Below are 22,401 nucleotides of genomic sequence, written 5' to 3'. Positions count from 1 at the left end.
TATCTGTATTAAAACTCAGCACAGAACTACATGGAGGAGGAACAGGAAGAGTTCAGACCTTGGGAAGCCTGCACACTGCGCTGCTATTGGCTAGACTTCCACCTAGTAACACAGCGACCAATGATAATTCGAGATTATGCTCAGGCCCCGCCCACTTTTGACCTCACTTAAAGCAGAAGGAGACATGTACTTCCGAGTTTGATCATTGAACAGACTGAAATGTAGTAAACCAGTCCTAAAATTGACACTAAAAGCAGTTAGATTGTAGTAATTTAGTTTTAACAAATTGATAAGTCTTCATCTTTAGTATTATTGCCATAGTTTATAGAAATGTCTGAATACAAGTCATTTTTTACAGCTTATAACACAAATACTGCTTAAATCATTTGTTCCTAAAACATCCACCTAATAGATGAAATTACGATGAACCCTGTATACTTATTTAAATCTTTATAAGACACAAAACCATGTATTTTCAAAGCAGTCCATGTAAGGCAGTGAGTCCCATAAACTTTTCTCATTGAGTACAGCGCCCCCATGTGTCCAGACGCGGTACTGCATGTAGAGAAACCCAGACTGAAGAGGTCACTACACAAAAATAGTTTTATTCACTCATGACCCCCATCACTGTAATATACTGTCATCTCAAAATATTAGCTAAGGTCTGTTGTAGTTATTTTGTACCTAATTTTAACCAATTTAAATTTAACTGCGTCTACATGTGCCCCTTACGATTTATCATTTTGTTTTCAAAGTGGTCACAAAACGTTTGGAGCTCCTTGTGTGCAGTGACAAGGACACCCAAGATGAATCTGAGGGTTCAGAAGTCAATTAATATTTTTTAAAGAAACATTTCTAATAGAAAGAATTGTGTTTAATTTTATTTTCTTGAGAAATATCGAATACTATTAACTCTTCAGACCTCTAAATATCCTTCAAATGAAACAATCTGAGAAGACAAAATGTTATTAAACTGCTTAAACTCATGTTAAACTAAAGCCATAACCTCTGATGAGGGGTCACAAGTACACACTGCTTTAATTTAAGCTAATTTAATCTAAGTCACAAGCTAAGAGAGTTAAGAACCAGTCTCTAATGAAATATAAGTATAAGATTCTTATTCCTCCACAAAAAGTATCAAGTTCAGTGAGGATATGAGTTGGGCTCATACTGTGTTTACTGATTTATTCATTTATTTTAAAGCTTTGTTCCACTTGGCTATATTACAGCTACATGTATATGTCACAAGTAATTGCAGGTTAGCAGAGAGGAACAATTTTAATACCAAGTACCCATTCAAAGAAGTGATGCCTTGTTAAATTACAGTTTAGCTCTTGTTATTTTAGGGGCGAAAGCGCTTCTTAGTCTTTTCAGAATGACTCTAAGAGGATTTGTGTGCCTTAGAGAGAATGAGGTTATTATAAGACTGTTAGCTGAGTAAGGAACACGCTGCATGATGTAATTAGGTTTCTGTTTCCTCTCGGCTGACAGTCACTCATGCCATCAAGCTCTTGCAGTTTCCTCATGTCCTAGTGAGAGTGTGTATACTTTGAGTTTTAATTTTAAGACATTTTTAAGTTGCTGCCACAACTCTACTCACATTTTGTGCCATGTTGTTGTTGTTGTTGGGTGTACAGAATTATGTTAACAATAGCTCAGCATTTGAGCTGCGAAATCGAAAGAATGAACATGTTTTTGTTCCTGTAGCAATTCAGCCTCAGAGGAATCCAACCGCTCTGCGTCGGAGTCGGGAAGTCAGTCAGAGAGCGAGCATGGCAGTGAGAGGAGGAGATCCCACAACTCTGAATCCAACAGCTCCTCAGAGTCAGAGAGTCACTCAGAGTCAGAGAGCGAGTCTGCCGAGTCCAAATCACAGCAAACCACAGCAGAAGTGAAAGACAAGCCAGTTAGAAAGAAGGAGCGTCTGGCGGATGTGAAGAAGGTAAAGGTGACTGAACCTTTTGAACGGTATCAAAATCTTCTGTGGTGACATACTGTTTGTTAAGCAGATTAAGGTTCCAGTCCTCTTATAATGGAGACTGAGTTAACTTTGTTAGTGTAATTAGGATCTTAATGTGATCATGAAAGTTTGGCATGCAGCCTTAGCTGTGTCCCACTTCCATACTACATCCTTATTCTAAGCAGGTTTTGACTACGTACGTGTGTGAACAATGTAAAAATGCAAAAAAAGTATACTCAAAATAATATAAAAAGTCTAAAATGAAAATGGCAAGACACGAGAAATAGGATTTTATGAATTGTTTTTCAAATTTCAAAATAATTGGTAACATCTATTGGAAACAAAATTATCAAATGCCTCTTGCATTAACATTCATCAGATCAGGTTAGTGGAACCAACAACACATATATTTCATTTCCAGCTGGGATGCTCAGAGCAGAGGATGCACTGTACCCTGGATGGAACAGGGTTTTGTAAATTTAAAGAGAATTGGCCATTGAACCAGGATTTTGTGGCATGGCTGAAAACAGTCTTAAAAATACAAAAACAGGTCCACACACCAGAAACTACGTGCGTGCTGTTTTTTTGAGTCTTCATTTTGAAAACAGTGCCTCTGTGTATTTTATGCAAAATGGTTATCAAACAGTGCGTGATGGGAATCAAGCTGCAGTAAGAAACACAAAATCACCCCCAAAAACTTTCCAACAAAAGGCAGGTTCCTAGTTATTTATATGCATTTCCTGGTTATGTTCTACTCTTGTTTCAGCCACAGGATAAAAAAAAGTCATGTTTTATATTACAATAAACATTTTGGCCAAATGGTCCTTAACCCTACACTATTGATGTTGGTTCATGGATTTGTTTTCTTCCATTAGTTATGTAAAAGTGGTCTTAAATTTCATTTCGATTGGCATTAAAAAAGTCTTAAATCTAACTTGCCTTTAGTTGTAGGAACCTCGGGCATTGTATCTTAACAAAAATACATGCTTTGGCCCAACAAAATTGCAGTTTTGATTGACCTCATCAACACATATTCCATAACTACTAACTGTAAAGAATGTTAATTTGATAATACTTGAAGCAAAAACAGTATAGAAGGACAGTTGATACACAGAAAAAAATAAATTAGCAACTATTTTGACAATCGATTACTAATTTGATTGTCCTTTTTCAAGCAAAAATGCCCAAAATCCCTAATTACAGCCGCTAAACATGCAGCTTTTCTCCATTTTATACATTTCTAAACTGAATATTTGGGGGGTTTAGACTGTTGATTAGACAAAGTGACATTTGAAGAAGCCACCCTGGACTCTTGGAAACTGATTTGGACATTTGTCACCATTAGCTAATATTTTATAGACTACAATTAATCGTTCAATTGAGCCAATAATCTGATATTGAAAATAATAATAATAATTCGCAGCCTGATAGTACCTACTTAGAAACTAGAATGCAGTATGGAATTGGGAGGTGTCATGTTTTCATAGCGATGCAGAAAGTAAGCAGCTCTCTTATAGCAGTTTCTCTCTGTTTACAGATGTGGGACGAACATCCAGATGTGTATGGAGTCAGGAGGTCGAATCGCAGCAGACAGGAGCCGGCCCGTTTAAACATCGGAGCTGGGGTGAGTACATGAGAACAAAAGCTTGATATGGACAATGGAACAAAGACAAAAGATACTGATATGCAGATTGGCCTGCCTCTGCGCTGTTATTTCTATTGGCATCATCAATCCACTTGTGCCACCTAGTGGCTGTTATGAGGAAGTGCTGTTACATCACATGGAAACAAAGCCCTTACTGACATGAGCATCGTTGTGTTCACAGGGCAGCAGCGATTCTGAGAGTGAGAGTCCCAAGAGAAAAACACCCCGAGCTAAGAAAAAAGAGTAAGTGTGAAAACTGTGAGCATTTTTGGTGATTTGTATTATTGTTGTTTTATTATTTTTTTAATTTATTTGATAGCACAGCGCCATATTCTTTCAGTTCTGCCTTGTTGAGACACGTTTATTGAACTCTATAACACCTGATCCATACAGTAGTTCGGCACAGTCCATGTGTGTTTTTGTCATCGTGTTGTCAGCCTGTGTCCATATTGTGATTCTTATCATTTTACACTTGTTTGTGAATGGGTATCTGTTTGTTCCAAATGGGCTCCGTTAGTTTCAGTCAGCCAGGTGATTTTCTGCAATCAGATTTGATTGGTCAGATCAGCGGCTTACCCCTGATCAAATCGGTGTGTGGTGAAACGCCCTATGGCCAGTCTTTATGAAATTTAAAATCTGGATATATAGCCGTGATGGGCCTTGAGGGTGAACTTGTGGCATTTCTTTGTTGTAAGAAATATCTGGAAAGATGATGACTCAAATGATGATGAAGAGGAGGAGGAGGAGGAGGAGGAGGAGGAGGAGGAGGCTTCCGACAGTGCAGACAGTGAGCAGGAAGAGAAAAAAGTTAGATCCAGACGACTTCCTGCTAGAAGGTAAGAGTGTAGCGAAGCCTGGCCATCAGACAGCTACCCACTGGTCATCTCCAAATCATTCCATATTGTGTGAGCACTTTTTCCCCTTTGATTTGGTGTGACGTTAAAAGCAGCCTGATTCACTCTAAAATACAACATCTGAAATTTGGTTTAATCATAAAACATGATACAAATATTTGTGGCTACACTAGCTGTAGCCTGCAGTTTGTCAATCAACCAAAAGATACCAGAATCACTGACGACGATCCAGGTGTTTGGTTCCTTTATCTCTAAGTGCTTTGTGTGTGTGTCTGTGCTTAACTGTGTGTGTTACAGACCTCAGACCAAATCATCAACAGCCAAAAAGCAGCTATCTCAAAAAGCCAGGAAGTCCAGGAAACAGGACTCGTCTGGCGAAGAAGACGACGACGATGACGACGACGACGACGATGATGACGACGATGAGGAAGACACTCCCAAGAGGCAGACTCGGAGACGGGGTGCGACTAAAGTCAAAAGGTGCCTCCCCAGTTAGATTTTCAGACTGTTTCCATGACGACAGGTATTAACAGGTTGATTTAAGTGCTGTCACAGTTTTCATAGTGATCATCACCTGTAGCCACGTGATGCTTAAACCCTCTGCTCTGTTGTGTCGCAGTTACAAAGAGGACCAACATGACTTCGAAACAGACTCTGATGACCTGATTGAGATGACGGGGGATGTAGGCGAGGAGCAGCAGGATGACGACAGTGAGACCATCGAGAAGGTCATGGACACCAGGACAGGCAAAAAAGGAGGTGATGCATTTGCACTTGACACAGAGAAGTTGAGCATGACCCCTGCGACAACCACATTTCTCATCAAAATTAGTTTCTCCACATGTACACAATCTAGAAGTTATTTATCTTTGCTCTTCCAGTTACCGGGGCTTCCACTACTGTGTATGCTGTGGAGGAAAACGGGGACCCGGGTGAGGGCTTCGACCCCGAGAACGATGAAGGGGAGACTCACTATCTGATCAAGTGGAAGGGCTGGTCCTACATCCACAACACGTGGGAGAGCATGGACTCTCTGACGCAGCAAAAAGTCAAGGGACTGAAGAAACTGGACAACTACAAGAAGAAACAAGATGAGCTCAATTCATGGTGAAAATCTTTGTCCTTACTTGTACAGATCATTTTTAAATCGACATCTTTTTAGAGAAGTCTCACTGTTATTCTGTCCTTGTTCGCAGGTTGAGGAGGGCGTCTCCTGAGGATGTAGAGTTTCATAACTGCCAACAGGAGCTCGTAGCTGACTTGAACAAGCAGTTTCAGATCGTGGAGCGAATCATTTGTAAGAATTTATTATCAGATGCATTCGATTTTGTCTGTTAGTTGTTGTTTTTTTTGTTGCACTTAAATTGTACTAAAAAGGACTTTTATTATCAACAGCAATAAAAACAGGAAAGACACAAGGATCCTCTGACTTCCCCTGTAAGTCCCTTATTTAACATTTCACCATCACATTCTGTTGCCTTCCTTTTTTATCCTCTCCTGTTATGTACATTTTTGTGACTTCTTGTCACAATCCTTAATTTGTCTGCCTTTTATACAGCTCATAGTCATAAGACGCCATCCTCAAATGAGCCCGAGTATCTATGCAAGTGGATGGGCTTACCCTATTCAGAGTGCAGCTGGGAAGACGGAGCTTTGGTGAGCAAGAAGTTTCAGCACTGCATCGACAGCTTCACGAACCGAAACTCCAGCAAAACCGTCCCCTCCAAAGACTGCAAGGTGAGAGTCAAAACTGAATGACACCCAGTCGTCTCGTCTCAATGTTTTATTGTTATTTTTATTTCTCCACGCCGGCAATAGCGTTGACAGGAGGCATTATGGTAAATGGACTGCACTTATGTAGCTCCTTTCTAGTCATCCGACTGCTCAAAGCGCTTTTTACACCCATTCACACATGGTGCCACCTGCTACACAGTTTTTAACACAGCCATGAGGACAAATTTGGGGGTCAGCTCAAGGATACTTCGATATGCAGACTGGAGAGGACGGGGATCGAACCGATTAGTGGATGACCCGCTCTACCTCCTGAGCCACAGCCACCCATGTTTATGGGTCATCAGTCCTTCCTATACTGTGAACGTGATATCTCAAGAATGCCTTCAGGGAATTTCTTCAAATTTGGCACAAATGTCCGCATGGACTCAAGGATGAACTGATTGGCTTTTGGTGGTCATAGGTGAAAGGTGAAGGTCACTGTGACCGTGCTTGTCTCATTCTTGTAAATGTGATGAACTGATTCGATTTTTGAGGTCAAGGTCACTATGACCTTGCATCCATCTCATTCTCGTGAACACAATATCTCAAGAGGGCCTTGAAGGAGTTTCCTCAAACGTGGCCCAAACGTCCGCATGGATTCAAGAATTAACTGATTAGATTTTAATGGTCAAAGGTAAAGATCATTGTGACCTCACAAAACATGTTTTTAGCCATAATCCGTGAATTCATATGCTACTATGACAAAATTTCACCAATATCTTATAGGATAGATGATGAAGTGATGACATTTTGTATCTAAAAGTCAAAGGTCAGCTTCACTGTGGCATCATCAGTGTTATGCATAAACACTTTTCTGGCCAGTAATTAACACCATGACTTGGATCAGGAGGGGAGACATTTGGACAGATGAAGAGGTGACACAAATCTGTGATGATTGTGTAGATCTGTGCTGAGGTGTTGAAGATGTGTGAAGCATCCATTTTTCGCCAGAAAATGTAGTCAACACTTTTTATTACATTCCTTCAATTATATGAGTCTGGAGAGACATGGATGCAACTGAGCTGCAAGTGACTGGTTGGCGGAGGCGTACAACTGCCTGACAGTAATTCTATTTCACCTCATAATCAGATAAATTTGTTTGTATCATTTCAGGTGTTAAAGCAGAGACCAAGGTTTGTTGCACTGAAGAAGCAGCCGTCATATATCGGAGATGAAAACCTTCAGTTGAGAGATTATCAGCTGGATGGGTTGAACTGGTTGGCTCACTCCTGGTGCAGGTACGCTGTAAATAAATATAATAAATTGTGTTGGTGTTGAGGATCTCATTTGAAAAATAAGATATTAAAATGGTTTGTTTTCTTGTTCTTCGTGCTCAGGTGCAATAGCGTCATCCTTGCTGATGAGATGGGGCTCGGAAAGACCATCCAGACCATCTCCTTCCTGTCGTACCTCTTTCACCAGCATCAGCTGTACGGACCCTTCTTAGTGGTGGTGCCTCTGTCCACGCTCACCTCCTGGCAGAGGGAGTTTGACACCTGGGCCCCAGACATGAACGTGGTGGTCTACCTCGGTGACGTCATGAGCAGGAAAACAGTGCGTTTAAACCTCCAGTTGTTACGTTGTTGCTATAGAGAGAATTTGAAGAGTGGGATTAATGAAGACTATTTTCTCTTTCTGTTTTGTGTAGATCCGTGACTATGAGTGGGTGAACCATTCAACGAAAAGAATCCGTTTCAGTGCACTATTAACCACTTATGAAATTCTACTTAAAGACAAGGTAAAGATCAGAATTTCTTTGTGTTTATATTTTTATTTATGCAGTCTGTCTGTGCATGAAGAGTGTTGGTCACTTTGGTTTACAAGGACACATTTGTCTCCAGGGGGTGCTTGGGAACATAAACTGGGCGTTTCTGGGTGTGGATGAAGCTCACAGGCTGAAGAATGACGACTCCCTGCTGTACAAAACATTGATGGAGTTCAGGTCCAACCACAGGCTCCTCATTACTGGCACTCCGCTGCAGAACTCCCTCAAAGAGCTCTGGTCACTGCTGCACTTCCTCATGCCAGACAAGTACGTTCCAGTTTAGACGTTTAATGTGATACTGAAGAAGAGCAGGGCGAGATGAGTGACGTGTGCTATCTGTGTCTGCCACTGCAGGTTTGATTCCTGGGAGGATTTTGAGGATGAGCACGGGAAAGGAAGGGATAACGGTTATCAGAGTCTTCACAAAGTCCTCGAGCCCTTCCTCCTGCGACGTGTCAAGAAAGATGTGGAGAAATCTCTCCCTGCCAAGGTGGAACAGATCCTCCGTGTAGACATGACTGCACAGCAGAAACAATTCTACAAGTATGATTCTTACTTGTCTTTTGCAACCTTTTTACTACATCTGCAATCCCAAACCGCTCGCGCAGTAAGCGCATTTCTCCTCCCCATTAACTTAATTTGTTCCTCAATATTTCCAGGTGGATTTTAACGAGGAATTACAAAGCTCTATCCAAAGGCACCCGAGGCAGCTCCTCCGGCTTCCTGAACATCGTTATGGAGCTCAAAAAGTGCTGCAACCACAGTTTCCTCATTAAACAGCCTGAGGACGTGGAGACTGAAACACAACAGGAACACCTGCAGGTTTGTCTCCTTCTGAATCCTCTATAGCTCCCAGCAACACCTCAGGATATCTCTGCTCTGCAAAGGGAGCGAGTTGTGACATAACAGAGATGAAAAGACGACAGTCCCAGCAGGAGGCTTGGTGCTACTTAATTTACTTAATAACCCTTTTGCCTTTTCAGAATCTAGTGAGGGGCAGCGGGAAGCTGGTGCTGCTGGACAAGCTGCTGACCCGACTCAGGGAAAGAGGCAATCGAGTCCTGATCTTCTCCCAGATGGTCAGGATGTTGGATATTCTGGCTGAATACCTCGCCAAGAATCGCTACCCTTTCCAGGTACGATTTGCACATTCTCAGGCCTGCATTCTTCATTTCTAATGCTGGACAGGCTGATGATGGCTTTGTAGCTAAAACGTGTCCATATCTGTTTAATCCACTTAATACTACACAGGACCTAAGTTCATATACTGTGTGTCAGAACAACATGCAGGTCCACTTTATGGCACTGTAGTCAGTCTGAGCAATGCTGTAATTGGCATCAACATAGTAATATAATATTTTCACCCTGTCAGCGTTAATGATAATTATAATAGGTCCTTCCTAAGTCCTGACCAGTGATGCGGGTAATACAGACATTTACAAGTCACGTAAGGTGTTACCATCCAAATTAAACTGTTGTTTTAATCTTTCCTTCATTCACACTGATCTACACTGCTACACTTCCTCCAGCGCGTCATTGCAGACAAAATTATAGAAGGGTACCCGTGATGGGCACATCTGGGTGATGCCTTACTGTGTTTTATCATGTTCAGTGTGTTTTCATCATTATACCTGCAACGTCTCCAACATATCCTGCTCTACTTTTGCGTACTAAGACTGCTAGAAAGTAGCAGGGATAAAGAGCTGGCCTCTGGTTTGTTTTTTTGGCACGTCTAGCCTGGGTAATGTTAGTGTATGTTGGATGTGTTTCCATTCACATCTCCGACAACTGCAGAGCAGCACCGTCCCATTCGTGCACACCGGGAACCGCCAGGTAGTTCTTCCAGCTCCGTACTATTAATTTGCGCTCATCACACTGACTGACTCGCACACCATTCTGTTTGTTGTGCTAATCTCAACGTTAGTTTATTGTTTCATATCATAGGACCACAATTATCTATCCATATCTCATATTTATTAGACTTTGATCTTCAGCCTGGCCCTCCGTGCGTCCTAGGCTATTCATTTATTTCAAAACATCTAGGCTCATCACGCAATTATTAATAAAAGCAGGGGATTTTAATACAAAGTGGTACCCACTGTATGTGGCTGCATGAATGGGTCAGACCTGTGCAGCTCTGGATTTTAAATGAACTGTAATAAACTAGAGCTTCTATGTTTTGATTACCTGCGGTGAAACAACATGACCCTCATCCATTTAAAATGTCTTGTTGTTCTTCTGAGGTCATTTTAGTGAAAGCAATGCAACATTTATGTAATAAGTAACTCATTACTCCACACAGACAGTAATATTGTAAAATAAATAATAGTAATAAAATTACATTTTGAGAGTAGCTTGCCCAACACTGGTCCTGACCCTTTTTGCTCTGTGCTCCAGTAACAGTTGAGCAGGCTTGCTATGTGCTCGGCTCATCTATGTTGAAAAGAACCAAATTTTGAAGATGGTTTAAAGATGCAGCCGTGGACTGTCACAATGCTCATGGACACATTACACTGTATATACAGTAGTCACATCTTTAGTAAGCTAATGTTAGAAACGCGCTAGCTAACTAGCGAGCTAAGGTATAGCTACATCAAAAGACTTAACCTAAAGTCAGATCACCAGCGTCAGCCAGGTTTGGATCCCCCTTATTTCTTTGGTAACATCAAAGAGACGTGGAAAGGGGCAGATAGGGTGTATGTATTGCTTTGTTTATATTATCTCTGCAAGACTACGTGCTGCCTGTAAGGAACTTTCCATAGCACAGAGGGACTAATGATAGGTCAACACCATGGACTGTAGTCAGTAATGAATACATAGAGTACTTTACTGGTCCCCACAAGGGGAAAAGGGGACACATACCCGGCACTGCAGGAGAGATGTTGACTGATAATCCTTTCATCCTTGGTATCTAATGTTACGGCTCCCTTTTTTGTGGAGAGGGGATTAGTTAATAACAGTTAACATTGCGGGTATATCCTTCATCACATACTGTAGTCCTTGCTGTTATTGCCTGATGCCCAAAAACTACCTAATAAACACTGCAGCACCCGACAAAACTGAACCAGCGTGGCCATGCTCTTTTCAAGCTTGTCCGACCTAGCAACAGTAACCAAGGGTGACAGGATTTATAAAGGGTCAATTCCAAAAAAAAAAAAAAGTTTAACCAGCTGCATCACCAGTATCTCCAGAAACCAACTGTTGTCTTCACTGGTGTTTACAGCGCAGGGGGCTGTAAGGGAGGTTGTGTTCGGTGGGTTAAACTCGGGTGAGGATCAGATGTCAGTGTTGTCGCACACACACACTGCCCAGCTGGGAGATCATGTGGTTATTTATACCAACAAGTTATTTCCAGTTGAACTTGTGCAAGTCACTCGACTCAGGATGTTTTTGCTGACTTGATCTTCGCTGTAGACTGTTGTGGTCAGTCTCATTATATAGGCTGGTTACGATGGCATGTAAAGCGAAGGGATGCCAAGGTTAATGCACATAGCTGCCTGCTCGGGGAAATCTTCAAAGGTTAATTCCCTCTGTTTGCCTCTCTCCTCCTCAGCGGCTGGACGGATCCATAAAGGGAGAAATCCGAAAGCAAGCACTTGACCACTTTAATGCAGAAGGCTCAGAGGTATGTCTGATAATAATTTAATGTCACTGTGAGAGCTTTAGGAAGAAAGTAATACATTTATTCTCAAATGCCCACCAAAGCAGTCTTATATTTTTGGGATGATGACTGATTTAAACAAACATAGGGTACATTTTTGCTTTTTTTTTTTTTTTTTGGGAGACCCTGAAGGATATATTGAAGAAATCATGTAGAAATGATCAAATATACTTCATTACTTGAAAGAGAGTCTGCAGATGACAGCTGTATTAACAGTTACATATGTTTCCCAGGACTTCTGCTTCCTGTTATCCACCCGAGCTGGAGGTTTAGGGATAAATTTGGCCTCAGCAGACACTGTAGTCATCTTCGACTCTGACTGGAATCCTCAAAATGACCTGCAGGCACAAGCCAGAGCTCACAGGATCGGCCAGAAGAAACAGGTAATTCTTGGCTCAGATTGATTTGCTTTCACTGTAGATATGCCACAGTACCGGTAAGATTATTTTGCAGTAAATAATAAAATTACATCTGTGTTTTCCTTTCATAGGTGAATATTTATCGGCTTGTTACCAAAGGGACGGTTGAGGAGGACATCATTGAGAGGGCAAAGAAGAAAATGGTTTTGGACCATCTTGTCATTCAGAGAATGGACACCACCGGTCGCACCGTGCTGGACAGCAACTCGGGAACCACAAAGTAAGATGTCTGAAATCATCTTGTTTATATACTCAGATGCTGAAGCTCTCTGTGTGTTTAACATTCTTTTTTTTTTTTTTTTACAGTTCAAACCCCTTCAATAAAGAAGAACTGACTGCAATCCTCAAGTTTGGTGCAGAGGAGCTTTTTAAAGAGGCAGAAGGAGAGGAGTCTGAACCACAGGTACTAAAACGACTAATTATTTTTTGTGCTTTATATATAAATGTGCTTTTATAACTGTAAAATTAAGCCGGAGCTTCTTTGTGTCTGCAGGAGATGGATATTGATGAGATCTTGCGGTTGGCTGAGACAAGAGAAAGCGACCAGGGCTCAAGTGCTACAGATGAACTTCTCTCTCAGTTCAAGGTGACTGCAAGTTGTAACTGTTTTGCACTGTTACATTATGGTAAAGTATCTCAAGATTCCTCTCTTCAACGTCTTCTTCTCCTTTGTTTCTCCTCTCTGTGTCGCTGCAGGTGGCCAATTTCTCCAGCATGGAGGAGAGCACTCAAGATTTTGAGGACAAGCCCAGACGGGAATGGGATGATATCATCCCTGAAGATCAACGGCGCAAAGTTGAGGAGGAGGAGAAGCAGCGGGAGATGGAGGACATCTTCATGCTGCCCAGAAGCAGGAGCTCGAACAAGAGGGTAAGAGTAAGTTTGCAGATTTATTTGGGAAAAGATTTTTTGTACATTAAACTGAAATGATAACTATCATCCAGCAGCTTAATTGAGTCGTGTCTGAACGTGTTGCTCTGGTTCCTCTGTGTTTCAGGCTCAGGCTAACGATAGTGACAGTGATGTGGGCTCCAAGCTGAAGCACCGCTCCTCAGGCTCTGACAGTGAGACTGATGATAGTGATGATGACAAGAAGCCAAAGAAGAGAGGCCGACCCAGAGCCCGCAAAAACAACGTGGAGGGTTTCACTGATGCAGAGATCCGCAGGTGAAGTATTTATTGAGCATTTTTATTATTTGTTGTTACATTCACGTTTTCTTTCATGAACACAATTAAAATGTATTAAAATATCATGAACAGGTTCATCAAGGCATACAAGAAATTTGGATCTCCACTCGAGAGGTGAGCATCTTTAAATGATATTAATAATGAATGTGAGGCTTCATCATTTCACAGCATGGTTTGTCAGACAATTTATTTGCTCATACTTAAACAGTCAAGTGTTCCTTTTTGAATCCAGGTTGGAGGCCATCGCCCGAGACTCGGAGCTGGTCGACAAATCCATAGCAGACCTGAAAAGACTTGGTGAACTGATTCACACAAGTTGTGTGGCTGCAGTGCAGGAGCATGAGGAACACCTTAAAGAGAACCCAGTTGAAGGTATGTTGGGTTTACTTGTTAATAGGTCTTTGATATTACAGCATTTTTTAGGCCCAAACCTTATGTGTGTCATTATTACTCCAGCCAAAGGTCCTGGGAAACGGCGAGGAATTAACATCAAGATCTCGGGAGTGCAGGTCAACGCCAAGTCCATCATCCAGCACGAGGAGGAGTTTGAGCCCCTGCACAAAGCAGTGCCTGTCGATCCTGCTGAGAGAAATAAGTAAGAGATCATTGCAGATATAAGGAGCAGCACAGGCTTTATATTACAGGATAAGGATAAGATGTTGTGAAAGGTGCGTCTGTTGACACGTCTCTGTTTTCCACAGGTTCAAGCTGACATGCAGAGTCAAGGTAGCTCATTTTGATGTAGAGTGGGATCTGCAGGATGACATTCAGCTGTTGCTTGGCACCTATGAGCACGGCTTTGGAAACTGGGATCTGATCAAGACGGACCCTGACCTTAAACTCGCTGATAAGGTAAATCTGATTTCTACTTTAATCACTAAGTTGATGGGAGGGAAATGAAAATCTATCTTTGAAAAATACTGTTTTAAAAGTCAAGATCTGGTCAGGAAGTTGAGATTGCAGTAACATTTCTCCGTTTAACCTCATTAGCACTTCAGCAGCAGCTCTTTTAATCATGTCTAACATTTACTCCCCTCTGCACAGATTCTCCCAGATGATCCGAGCAAGAAGCCTCAGGCCAAGCAGTTGCAGGCGAGAGCAGAGTATCTTCTCAAGCTGCTGAAAAAAGAGCAAGACAATGCAGACCTGTCTAAAACAGGGGAGGAGGTACGTTGCCATTAATCACAGAGTAGCTCATCCGTACTGTTTTTCACCACATGAAGTTTGCCTTTGACCTACCACCCCCACAACTCATCCATTCTCCTCTACTCCAAAGGTCAAAGTGAGGAAGAGGAAGCCTCGGGTGAAAAAGGAGAACAAGATTCTCAAGGACGAGCAGGGCAACGACATCTCCTCCCCCCGCCTGTCCGACAACCCGTCAGAGGAGGGCGAGGTCAAGGTCAGTGTCAACCACGAGTCCATAGGGTGTGGGTTGAGTTATGCTTCTTTGCCGAGGGTGTGTACTGCCTACATTACACAAATCTCTTTCCATGATGTTGTGGTGGCAACATTTCAATCCAGCCAATCCCGATGCATTCTGCACGACCTTGCAGTTTTGTTTAAACACCGCACGCAACTTTGCTGCAAATTGACTTTTTAAAACAGGTTAAATCTCATTTCATTGAACTGCACACAGTGTATTGATTCACTCAGCCCCTCCTTGCCCCACTGTCTCTCTGTTTATTATGAGACTATTGCTGCACGAGTGTGTGCTCTGCGCCTGGGACAGAGTCACACGCATACAGCGTCAGGGCTAACTGTTAGCATCACACGGCTAACGTTACCCAAAGGTTATTAACGGGTTTGACAAAAGAGTCGAGCTGCTTCGGTGTCAGTGTGAGATTGTTGGGACTGTTTAACGCCTCGGTGCTGGATGTCAGCCGCTGCTGCTGTGTTAGCTTGTGCTAACCGGGCAGAGAGAGCAATAGGAGAGCGATTCAGCGTCAGCGACAGTAATGATCCTTCTGCAGGCTCACCATGGAAACCTTGTCATGACTTTTACTTCGCCTTGCACCCATAACAAATAGATTATAATTCTGTGGGAAACACTGAATGCTCAGACAGCATTGCAATTATTTTTCCACTTTTATTGCAGAAAATGTCAATAATTATTGCAACATGCATCGCAATTTTTAGAAAAGCTGCTGTGAAATCAGACATTTCAGGCCGCAGCAATCCCAAATACGTCTCGACAAATCCTGGAGAGACTGATCTATGTGCAGGGTGGTGTTGTAGCTGATGTGCTTCTAAAAGTTACTACAGTTCGTAGCTGCGCTTTGTACACATTCTCCCATCTTTAGAAGTGTAGAGATTGTTGACTGTAAAAGCAAATAATTTTCTTCTCTTCACTAAGAAGTAGAACATTTTTCATTTTTAGATAAGTAGAGTTATGGTAAATTCTTTCTCTCTTTTATGACCTTTTGTTATATTGTTTAACATGTTGTATTGTCTTGTGTTTGAGCAGGATGATGGAGCAGAGAAGTCCCCCGCCAAGAAAAGACAAAAGAAAAAGGATAACAAAGAGAACAAAGAGAAACAGGGAACTCCTAAAAAAGAGAAGGACGGGGACAAAGAGAAAAAGGGTACCAAGCCCAGAAAAGAAAAGGTATTTCAGCACTGTTCATGACCCTATCATGTGTGCTTTGCTCACACTGTTTCAGATTTACATGGACATAAGGTTAATGGAAAACTGAATTACATTGTAGTGTTAATATGCAACAGGCAGTCCTGTGATGAATCTATTGGAGGTATGAATGGCTGATGTCTGATGTTTTTGCACTCCAGGCTAAAGGAGCCAAAGGGAAGAAGACTCAGGGTCCAGTTCACATCACGGCTGGGTCTGACCCCATTCCCATTGAAGGAAAGGAGGATGATGAACTCGACCAGGAGACTTTCAGTATTGTGAGTTTCTCCTTTAGTTATTGTGCAAAGATTGAGCCTGTGGAGTCTGAAGTTATTTCTGAGCAGTGCATTACAATCATATTGGCAATCTGTGCCCGTGTCTAGTGTAAGGAACGCATGAGGCCGGTGAAAAAGGCTCTGAAGCAGCTGGATAAACCAGACGAGGGTCTGTCCGACCAGGAGCAGCTCCAGCACACTCGCACATGCCTACTGAAGATTGGAGACCGAATCACAGAGTGCCTTAAAGCCTACAGTGACCCCGAACATGTTAAAATATGGCGGAGGTAAGATGATTATATATTATCTTTGTGAAATGAGTCATGATGCTTTCCTGTGTGACTCCGCTAATGGTTGCTTTGTTCTGTTTTTGGCAGAAACCTCTGGATATTTGTGTCCAAGTTTACAGAGTTTGGTGCAAGGAAGCTTCACAAGCTTTACAAAATGGCACAGAAGAAGCGATCACACGAGGAAGAGGCAAGTGGTTCCTGTTTTTTAATTGTTGATGCTCCGGTTTATCGAAAGTTAGGAAGTGAACTTGTTGTTTCTGGACAAAACCAACACTAAAAATATCCTGTGACATCTTCAGAAGGAGCAGAAGAAGAAGGAGGATCCTGCAGGGAGGGGGAAAAACTTCAGACCGGAGCCCTCTGGATCCAGTCGAGACTCCTCGAGTACTCAGTCGTCCTCCAAACCTGTCCCTCACTCGTCTCAGCCAGGACCCCACGGACACCACAGAGAGTCGTACAACTCGGCTAACAAGCGGCACTTTGGAAATGATGGTACGTACAGATAAAATATTTTAGTTTAAGTCACAGTAGGCGCTGGACAAATTGAATTATGGAGGTGCTGGCAGGTAGATTTTTTTAACACTGGACAGGCTAGCAGTTTCTTCCTGTTTCATGAACCTGAAAATGAGCATTATGGTTCCTCTTTAAAGGTACTCATTAAGCTTTCACAAATATTTCATTACAGATAGAGGCGACTGGCAGAGGGATCGTAAATACAACTACCCAGGTAACAGCAACCAGTCATGGCAGGGAGACCGACATCATCCATATGATCGCTACAAGGATCACTATGGCGATCGGCGTCCACACGGAGACTCGTACCGCAGCTCAGGAGGTTACCGCAACAACAGCTCCCCTCGGAAAAGGCCGTATGAGCAGTACAGCAACGACCGGGACCACAGGGGTCACAGACCCTATTATGACAGGTGAGAGTTACTCTGATTACTTGTTTTAGTTTAGTTTTTTGTTTGAATATCAGGGAACCAGTGGTGTAACAAGTACTCTAATCCTTTAGTGAAGTAAAAGAACTAATACCACGCAGTGAAAACACTCCACTGTGAGTAAAAGTCCTGCATTTACAACTTGAGTTCAATAAAAGTATGTAAATATTCTGTGTGATCGGGGCCTGAAGGTGCATAAAATCAAGTACTTGTGTAAATGGTTTCAGTTACATTATACCACCGCAGGGAGCTGTGATGTCATACCTCTGAATCTGAAAACATGCTATTAACATTTCAGGCATTCAGACCCCAAAAGAAGACGTCCTGATGAATTCCGTCCCAACTACCACCAGGGAAGAGATGGCCCTCTTCAGGACTTCAGGAGGATGCCAGAGCACAGGCCATCAGGTCCACCTGGGCCGGAGCACTATAACAGGCCCTTCCACCCTGACAAACCTCCTCCGCTGCTGGACCCTCGCTCCCCGCAGGCTCAGAAGTCTCCCCAGGACTCGCGCTCCCCACCGGAGCGGCCCATAGATCCAAATATCGTGGCAGACCCTAACTGGAACAACAGGAAAACATAAAAGTACGCCAGCACTGGCTGAGAAACTGATCTTGGCGTTTCTGTCCAGGGTCAAAGCCACATACATGCTGCTGATGGACAAGTCTCGACTCGCCAATCATAAGCTCACAGTTGGAAAGGGAATCAACACGTACCCTCTTTACCAGCAAAACTATCTTTGCTCTTTTTCTCCCAGTGACTGTGGCTGTGAATGATTTGTTCCCTGAAGGAAGAAGTGTGTGTTCCTCCTGTCATCTTCTCGATGAAAAACTTAAGCATCTTTATTTAAATGAATTGACTCAAATCAGTCGACCGCGGTGAGACTGAGCGGAGTGCTTATGGATGCTTAGTCCCATGGACTATTTTCTAAGCAGAATTTAGGATAAATGAACTGATGACTGATCTCAAAAATCCTAAAAGTGCCTGAAGGCTTTGGCCTTTCTGAACGGTTAATGTATGGGATTATTCCCAAAAGGAAGCATGACACGGACATTATTATTTTTTTGTGTTTAGCTTTAAGTCTTGCTGATGATGTCATTAGAAGATTTCAACTTGAGAAGAATGTGTAATGTGTTATCATCTGCACCTTTGAAATGTTTATCTTGAACATGTAGCTGAACTGAATCACCATGTGGGGTTAAAACGGTGGTGTCAGTGGCACGGCCTAATAACTCTTACGAAATTTGAATGATCAATGAAGCCAGTATGTTTCCTCTAAACACTCTACAGAAAGTTTTAGCAAACTCATATTGCTCATGTGTACAAATAATCATCATTTCTGTGACTGTGTAGCTCTATAAATCATGGCAATCCTCTTGCTTTGTTCACTTTAACCACTTTCCCTCGTAGTAGGCCCAATGAAATGGAAGCTTTCTAAGCAGTATTTATTACAACAACTTGTGCAAAGGCTCATAACACTATGACTAGAACAATCCTTTATTTTGCCTTTCAGTATTACGACGGTTAAGAATGGTACTCCAGTGTCGTTTCATGAATTCACCTAGAATGGAAGTACTCGATTACGTCTGAAAATACTACAAGATAAAACATTTTCTTTCCTTATCAATGGTTTGGCGATGCTGTCGGTGTTAGGTTGCTTAAGGATTATCAGGAAGTCGCTGATGACATTTCATCATGTTTATTACCTTTGGTCACTTTTCTCCCTGTGCCAAACCTGCAACCTGCGCTGGCCCCCAAATGTTCTTTTTTTTTTTTTTTTTTTTTATAAAAGCTTCTCCATTTGTGCCTTATTTATGTGTGTATTATCATACTGTATGTTTTTCATGGACAGTACCGGGGCCTGACACAGGCAGGATGTAGTATTACAGTCTCATTTTAAAGAAATGGCTCTGAATGAACTGGTGAAGGGACCATGTATTCTGGTAATCATCATGTGGTTTCATGTGGGGTTTCCAAAAGAGTTGATGATTTGAGGGGAGGAAAAAAACAACATAAATATAAAGAAATCATGTGTGTGTGTGTGTATGTGTGTGTGTGTGTGTGTGTGTGTGTGTGTGTGTGTGTGTGTGTGTGTGTTTTCGTCCGGGGCACTTAGCCGACCTGTTACAGTGAACAGCCAGCGCATCTTTTCTTCCACATTAAGCAAGCTACAGTTCCTGTATCATATGTTCTTTAAGAAAGTCTAGATAATTTATATTTGTGACAAAAACCACTCTTCATGAGAAATGTGCTGTACATATGTTTGGACATATGTAATAAACTTTGTTACACAATGAAAACATGTCTACTTTTATTTCCTTCATTCAAATTGACCTGATAAATGCATTTAGTTATCATACTGTCTCTTCCGTAAAGGCGGGTTGTATGTCGATTCTGAATGGACCACAAGTGTCTCATGTCAAACTTGTAAAAAAAACGTTATTGTAAGTACAGTGATTTTCTGAAACAGAGCATTTATTTTGAAGTGCCATTTCCTGCTGTAGAGTGAGTGACCAATGGAAAGCTCCTTGACAGAGACAGCAAACTAACGGGACGACATGTCCAAACACAAGTATGACACTGAATGTATTAAACTGTGTGGACCTTGAACTAATGACTAAAGAGAAATCTGGACCCCAGGGCTGGAACAGTTGGGAACCACTGAAGGATAAAAAACTAAGCATTGTCTTTGAACACTTACTAGTTTTGTAAAAGAAAAAAAAAAAAAAGATGACCTCATATTGGGACAATGGGTTTATTTTTAATAGTCACAAGTGTGTAATAAAGTACAAAACAGTTTATTTCAGAAACAAAATTACAAACAATGCAACATCTGTTCAGTGTCTCTTGCCTCAGAGTTACGGGGTCACTGTTGAAGACTAAAACTATTAAAAGCTGTTAATATAAATGAACATGGCTGTGCAAATACAAAATTACAAATGATGCAACATATCTAAAAGCATTGTGATTTGTTCATTTGGTAACACTATGCATTTTCTCTGCTCCTTATTCAAAGCTACAAATGTCTTCTTTGTCTGTAGGAAGAGTCTGTCAAAATGAATTGGCCTTTTTGAAATGCTGTAGTAATACAATAATAAAATCCTAATGTGCTCAAACCAGCACTTCCTAATTAACAGTATGTTTGCTTGTGACCATTGTTAAAATTGGTCAGATTTGTATGCCATATGAAAGTACAATTATTGATGTACATGAACAAGTTTCAACCATAAAATCTAATCAGATCTTGTATCTTTTTCACTTTTGTTTCCTGGCTGTCATGGACACGAGATGCACACTTTCTTCTGCGTTCTCCAATATCACCACTAGATGCCACTAAATCCTACACACTGGACCTTTAAATGTGACAAAATTATAAGAATGATGTAATTTTGCTCCTGTTTTTACAATTAAGAGTGGCATTTATAATTTAGATAAAATGTTCAGACTTGGTCTCAACTCCTGATTTATTTAGAGATAACCGGATGTCTCCTAAGTCAGTAAAGAGTAAACAGAAGAGGCAGCAACTAGACTTTTTCCATATTTTGGAAACGTTTGATAAGCTGATAAGAGGTAAAAGGCCTGTCCCAATACTCAAACTGCAATACAACATGAAAAAGCTAATGACATAATGAATTTAACACGATCAAATACGATCACATTTTCACAGGTCTTCCTGATGTCCACATTTGCCACATATATATATTCATTCTAAAAATGTTCAACAGTCATATTAGCTGAGCTGTAAAATACAGGAATTCAGGTGTGTTTGAAAGACAATGAATAACAAACTACGTCAAAATGTAGAAACTTGCCAGTAACCTTATTATGGCAATGTATCATTTTTAGGTCGATCTCTGAGCCCAAACATTTTATGGGGCCATTTTATTAAGATTTTATGAATCATATCCCAAATACAATATCTTCATTACATAATTGTGGGGGAATTATCTTATAATAAGCTTTGTTCCTGCACTTGCAATTTGCTGAGGCATATATTGTCTTGGATACGTCTTTATTATGAATAAAGCGGACACCTTTGGAGGTCTGCTGTTGGCTGGTTCAGTGCTTGAGCTGGGCCACTGTTGGTAGACATGATTGTAGTTTATTAGCTCTGAAATGTAACTAAGTACTTTTATGAAGTACTTTTTTAAGCACAATTTTGAGGTACTTTATCTAAGCATATCCAATTTATATTACTTAATAATTCTGCTCCTTTTCACTCCACTATGTTTGACTGCTATGGTTACCAGATACTTTAACATACAAAACATATGATGAGTTTATTAAATAGAGTATGTTGATATAGACTAAAGCTCCTGACAGTGTTTTGGTTTAAAGGCTTGATTTGTTGAGGGCCTCAGAATTGTTTTTTTGCCTGACCTAATGCTGTGGTATGATTATCTAACCACTGCCAGCTGTGTGACTGTGATTTGCTCAGCCCAATGATGTAGTATGATCACCTGATCATCATCAGCTGTGTGACAAGGGTGTGGTCCATATAACACATCAGTGTACCTGTGTCTCAGTATGTTTGTTGATCTTCAAAGTAAAAGAAATGCATATGGAGCCTGAGTGTGCAACACTTGTTTTCTACAATCATAGCTTAAAGGCCCCACATAACCTCACAGGTGTTTTCTGTTGATTACATCTCGTCAGGTTGGAGTTGGGCAAAGCTCTGCTAGGATCTACATGAGGTCATGTGCTAATAAGAAGGTGTAAATTGCCTCACAATGAAACAGGAGAGCCCCAGAAGTCAGGAAAATGTATTTTTTAAATCTTGCTGCACATGATAATAACTTGTGCGTACAACTTAATATCCTGTGTGTATAATCAATCAATCAATCAATCAATTTTATTTATAAAGCCCAATATCACAAATCACAATTTGCCTCACAGGGCTTTACAGCATACGACATCCCTCTGTCCTTATGACCCTCGCAGCGGATAAGGAAAAACTCCCCAAAAAAACCCCTTTAACGGGGAAAAAAAACGGTAGAAACCTCAGG

The 22,401-nt window shown here is 41.4% G+C and overlaps 1 protein-coding gene across 6 annotated transcripts in view; it reads left to right on the top strand.

Annotated features, from left to right (window-relative positions):
* chd2 (chromodomain helicase DNA binding protein 2) overlaps positions 1-19,695 on the top strand; it is a 30,669-nt gene extending 10,974 nt beyond the window's left edge. The window contains exons 7-43 of one of the 6 annotated variants that reach the window (XM_050074104.1): positions 1,708-1,942; positions 3,498-3,584; positions 3,787-3,848; positions 4,301-4,441; positions 4,757-4,939; positions 5,079-5,218; positions 5,341-5,566; positions 5,656-5,756; positions 5,855-5,896; positions 6,018-6,196; positions 7,346-7,470; positions 7,570-7,786; positions 7,881-7,970; positions 8,074-8,264; positions 8,352-8,540; positions 8,657-8,819; positions 8,981-9,133; positions 11,551-11,622; positions 11,892-12,041; positions 12,149-12,297; positions 12,384-12,480; positions 12,571-12,663; positions 12,774-12,953; positions 13,075-13,244; positions 13,338-13,379; positions 13,498-13,637; positions 13,722-13,860; positions 13,967-14,117; positions 14,310-14,432; positions 14,542-14,664; positions 15,730-15,870; positions 16,050-16,166; positions 16,272-16,450; positions 16,541-16,640; positions 16,753-16,945; positions 17,139-17,379; positions 17,693-19,695. In XM_050074104.1, coding sequence (XP_049930061.1) covers positions 3,498-3,584; positions 3,787-3,848; positions 4,301-4,441; positions 4,757-4,939; positions 5,079-5,218; positions 5,341-5,566; positions 5,656-5,756; positions 5,855-5,896; positions 6,018-6,196; positions 7,346-7,470; positions 7,570-7,786; positions 7,881-7,970; positions 8,074-8,264; positions 8,352-8,540; positions 8,657-8,819; positions 8,981-9,133; positions 11,551-11,622; positions 11,892-12,041; positions 12,149-12,297; positions 12,384-12,480; positions 12,571-12,663; positions 12,774-12,953; positions 13,075-13,244; positions 13,338-13,379; positions 13,498-13,637; positions 13,722-13,860; positions 13,967-14,117; positions 14,310-14,432; positions 14,542-14,664; positions 15,730-15,870; positions 16,050-16,166; positions 16,272-16,450; positions 16,541-16,640; positions 16,753-16,945; positions 17,139-17,379; positions 17,693-17,978 — 5,175 coding nt within the window. In that variant the 5' untranslated portion in view covers positions 1,708-1,942 and the 3' untranslated portion in view covers positions 17,979-19,695. Of the gene's footprint in view, positions 1-1,707; positions 1,949-3,497; positions 3,585-3,786; positions 3,849-4,300; positions 4,442-4,756; positions 4,983-5,078; positions 5,219-5,340; positions 5,567-5,655; positions 5,757-5,854; positions 5,897-6,017; positions 6,197-7,345; positions 7,471-7,569; positions 7,787-7,880; positions 7,971-8,073; positions 8,265-8,351; positions 8,541-8,656; positions 8,820-8,980; positions 9,134-11,550; positions 11,623-11,891; positions 12,042-12,148; positions 12,298-12,383; positions 12,481-12,570; positions 12,664-12,773; positions 12,954-13,074; positions 13,245-13,337; positions 13,380-13,497; positions 13,638-13,721; positions 13,861-13,966; positions 14,118-14,309; positions 14,433-14,541; positions 14,665-15,729; positions 15,871-16,049; positions 16,167-16,271; positions 16,451-16,540; positions 16,641-16,752; positions 16,946-17,138; positions 17,380-17,692 lie in introns of those variants that run through there. The other 5 variants (XM_050074101.1, XM_050074100.1, XM_050074102.1 and 2 more) reach the window with 5 other exon arrangements.
* Positions 19,696-22,401: the final 2,706 nt, after the last annotated feature.

The sequence above is a fragment of the Epinephelus moara genome, chromosome 20 (genome assembly GCF_006386435.1).
Source record: "Epinephelus moara isolate mb chromosome 20, YSFRI_EMoa_1.0, whole genome shotgun sequence".
In the NCBI taxonomy this organism is placed as follows: Eukaryota; Metazoa; Chordata; class Actinopteri; order Perciformes; family Serranidae; genus Epinephelus; species Epinephelus moara.
The sequence above is the reverse complement of the archived record's forward strand: the minus strand, read 5'-3'. Positions and strand labels throughout refer to the sequence as shown.